The sequence below is a fragment of the Perognathus longimembris genome, chromosome 11 (assembly GCF_023159225.1).
Source record: "Perognathus longimembris pacificus isolate PPM17 chromosome 11, ASM2315922v1, whole genome shotgun sequence".
Lineage (NCBI taxonomy): Eukaryota > Metazoa > Chordata > Mammalia > Rodentia > Heteromyidae > Perognathus > Perognathus longimembris.
The window spans coordinates 42,279,200-42,282,719 of record NC_063171.1 but is presented as its reverse complement, the minus strand read 5'-3'; the positions used below and the strand labels follow the sequence as shown (position 1 = coordinate 42,282,719).

The following is a 3,520-nucleotide window of genomic DNA, read 5'->3' as shown; positions in this document are numbered from 1 at the left end:
TTGTCTCTTTACTCTGGTAATTGTCCACTTTGCTGTGCAGAAGCTTTCTCATTTAGTGCAATCCCGTTCGTCATTTCTTTTACTTTACTTTTATGATGCAGGAGTTTGAACTCAGGCCTTTGCATTTGCTAAGTAGGTGTTCTAAAGCTGAGCATCATCTCCAGCCCCAAATCCTTGCGCATATTTGAGCTACTGGAGTCCTATATCTTGAAGTGCTCCCCATGTTTTCTTCTAGGAGTTTCAAGGTTTCACATCTTATGTTAAAGTCTTTATTCCATTGTTGAATTGCCTTTCTGTACAGTGTGAGAGTAAGAAATGCAGATTTTATTCCCTACATGTGGACATCCAGTTTCCCTAGTTCCATTTGCAGACAAGTTACTTGTTCTTCAGTGTGTTTTGGGTACCTCTACTGAGGATCAGATGGCAGGGGTAAGTGGGTTTATAGGTTTTCTATTCTATTCCATCAATCTGTGTGCTTGATTTTTGTGACAGTACCATGCTGTTTCTGTTACAATGGCTCAGTACTATAATTTGAATTCAGGTATTGTGATTTAATTTCTGCTGATGTACAAACATGGAGGCCTTTCCATCTCCTGGTGTCTTCTACCATTTCTTTTTTTTTTTTTCTGGTCCTGGGGCTTGAACTCTAGGCCTGGGCACTGTTCTTGAGCTCCTTTTGCTCAAGGCTAGCACTCTACCACTTGAACCACAGCTATATTTCTGGCTTTTTCTGTGATTCATCAGAGATAAAAGTCTCACAGACTTTCCTGCCCATGCTGGCTTCAAACTTCAATCCTCAGATCTCAGCCTTCTAAATAGCTACGATTACAGACATGAGCCACCAGCACCTGGCTTCTTTAGTGTTTCATAGTTTTCATTATAGAGGTCTTTCATCTCTTTGGTGTGGTTTATTCTTATGCCATTTAAAAAACTTGTTGTTGAGGCTATTGTGAATGGGATTGTCTTCCAAATTTCATTCTCAGCATGCCCTTTATTGGTATATAAAAATAATGCTACTGTGTGTGTGTGTGTGTGTGTGTGTGTGTGTGTGTGTACATACAGAGAGAGATTTATAATGTTGAGGTATATTCATTCAATTCCTAGTTTCTTCAGAATTTTTTCATGGATGAATGTTGAAAACTTCTTTGTGTTTCTTCTACAACTATTGAAATGATCACATGATTCTGCCCCCCACCCCCTCCCAGCCATCCCTGGTCGCCGGTATTTTGTATTGTATTGCATTTATTGATTTGTGTATATCAAACCATCCTTGCATTCCTGGAATGAAATAAACTAGATCATGATGTTTGATCTTTCTAATGTATTGTGGAATCTGGTTTGCAAGTAGTGTATTGAAGAGATTCATCAAAAAATTGATTTGTATTTTTTGTTGTTCATGGTATCAGGGTAATACTGGCTTCATAGAGTGAATTTGGAAATATGCTTTACCCTTCTCATTTATAGAATGGTTTGTTTTTAGCTCTTCGTTATTGATCTGGTAGAATTCAGCACTGAGTCCTAAAGGATGGGATGTTAGTCTTGAGACAAACACTTCAAGTGCTTATCAATTCAAATCAAATATACATTTTTTTTCTGAGTTATGGTCCATTTAAGTACTATCTTTTCCATCAATATAAGAGATATGTCATACACATTACCATACTGTTGCTATTGAATGAAGTGAAATGGACAGAGCCTATGAATGAGTGGACATTCATTCATGCTCATGAATGAATTGGACAGTGTGTTTGAGGAAGACTGGGAAGTAAATTGATAGTCACAAGGACATCCGGGTTCCACCTATGAACCAGTGAACCATGTGCCCAAAGTAACTGGGAAGTGTCTGGCCCTGTCACCTCCCCTGGTTATGAAAGCAGTAGCATGCTCAGCTGATACATCATCAACTATGAACAGAATAAAAGGGCTCCTATCCTTGACTCTACATCCAGAACCTCCTCAGAAGCAGCCTTCTTCTGTCTCCTCTACATCAGGTGAGTGTTCAGCTGGGAACAGGTTCTTAGCTATGAGTGTGTGGGGTTGATCATCCTGGATCTGAAATAGAACCTCAGGAAGAGGTCTATAGTGGATAGCCATGGAGGAAATGATGGTGAGGGGAGAAGAAGCCTCTGTAGTAGAGTCAGGGAAGCATGAACCATACAAATCATGGGATCACAGGATTCCTCTCATTCTTCTTTGGACTGACCATATTATTAGGGATGCACATTGGCCCCACCTCACATCCTTCAGGATGCTTTAATGTAAGTGTAGGTGTCCCTGCCACCCCCCCTTTTTTTTTTACATTTCTCTCCTTCACATCTTAGAAACAGCTTAGTGTGTTGGGTGTGGGGGCGGTAAGGAGTGTCTGACAAACTGAGGAAAAATTGCCTTGGCGCTTCTGTGTTCAAATGTCTTTATTATTTTGTTCAAGGTCAAATTCCTGCCACGATGTCCTGCCAACAGAACCAGCAGCAGGCCCAGGCCCCTCCCAAGTGCCCAACACCCAAGTGCCCCTCACCCAAGTGCCCCCCAAAGAGCCCAGGAGGATGTCTGCCTGCAGCCTCCTCCTGCTGTGCTACAAGCTCTGGGGGATGCAGTGGGCCCAGCTCCTCTGAGGGTGGCTGCTGCCTGGGCCACCACAGGAGACGCAGGTCCCACCATGGCTGCCGGCGCAGGAGCTCCAGCTCCTGTGATCGAGGCAGTGGCCAGCAGTCCGGGGGCTCTGGCTGTGGCCAGGGCTCTGGGGGCTGCTGCTGATGCGGAGACCAGCAGATTCAGAGGAAAGAAGAATGTCGGGAGCCAAGAAGCCACATCCTGATCCATCCTTGCTTAGATATCTTAATTTTTCTTTCTTAGACTGAGTTGCTGAAGTGCTCATAAGGAAGAGCTGTGTCCTCAGAAGGAGGCTCTGCTCATGTGCTTTCTAGAAGCCAAAAAGTGACTTCTCCTCCTGACAATATCATCTGTGTCTGACTATGGAAAGAAATAAAACTTTTCTTCAACACTACCTGTATCTTACTTGTAGTCTCTTGACTCAATGGACATCTCCTCCCTTAGCAATAAAAAGCCAAGTAAGTCTAACACCAGGAAAGACCTTATCCTGGGAGGGAAAATTAGTGTCCAGGTTGTCTCTCATACAGACAGAATCATGGGACCTTTGAGAAAAGAAGGGTGGAGAAAGAGAGAGTCTTAAGAGGTTTCTAAAAACCCTCTTAGATGAAATATGGGGATGAGGATGATAGGATTTTGAAATCCTCAGATGAGAGTGGTAGAGAGGATCAGAAAGGTGGGAAAAGTGAGGTCAAAGGGATGGAGAGTGGGCAAAATAGGGTCTGAAGAGGGCAGGTCCTGTCAAACTACAAGTAATGGGCTAAAGAATGAGTTGAGCTGGAAAGCTAATGCAGTCTGAAAAAAATTGGGATTGATGGATTTTTCTGAATGATTGACAGTGAGAGATATGGTAAGCACCGAGAAAACTGAAAAGATAGGATGTGAGAAATATCTTGGAACAAGCTAATGATTG

At 42.8% G+C, this 3,520-nt stretch overlaps 1 protein-coding gene across 1 annotated transcript; it reads left to right on the top strand.

Moving 5' to 3' along the window:
- The first annotated feature begins 2,445 nt into the window (after nucleotides 1-2,445).
- Nucleotides 2,446-2,754, top strand: LOC125360041 (late cornified envelope protein 3D-like). Its single transcript, XM_048358006.1, has one exon. The coding sequence runs from the start codon at nucleotides 2,446-2,448 to the stop codon at nucleotides 2,752-2,754; it is 309 nt and encodes a 102-aa protein (XP_048213963.1).
- Nucleotides 2,755-3,520: the final 766 nt, after the last annotated feature.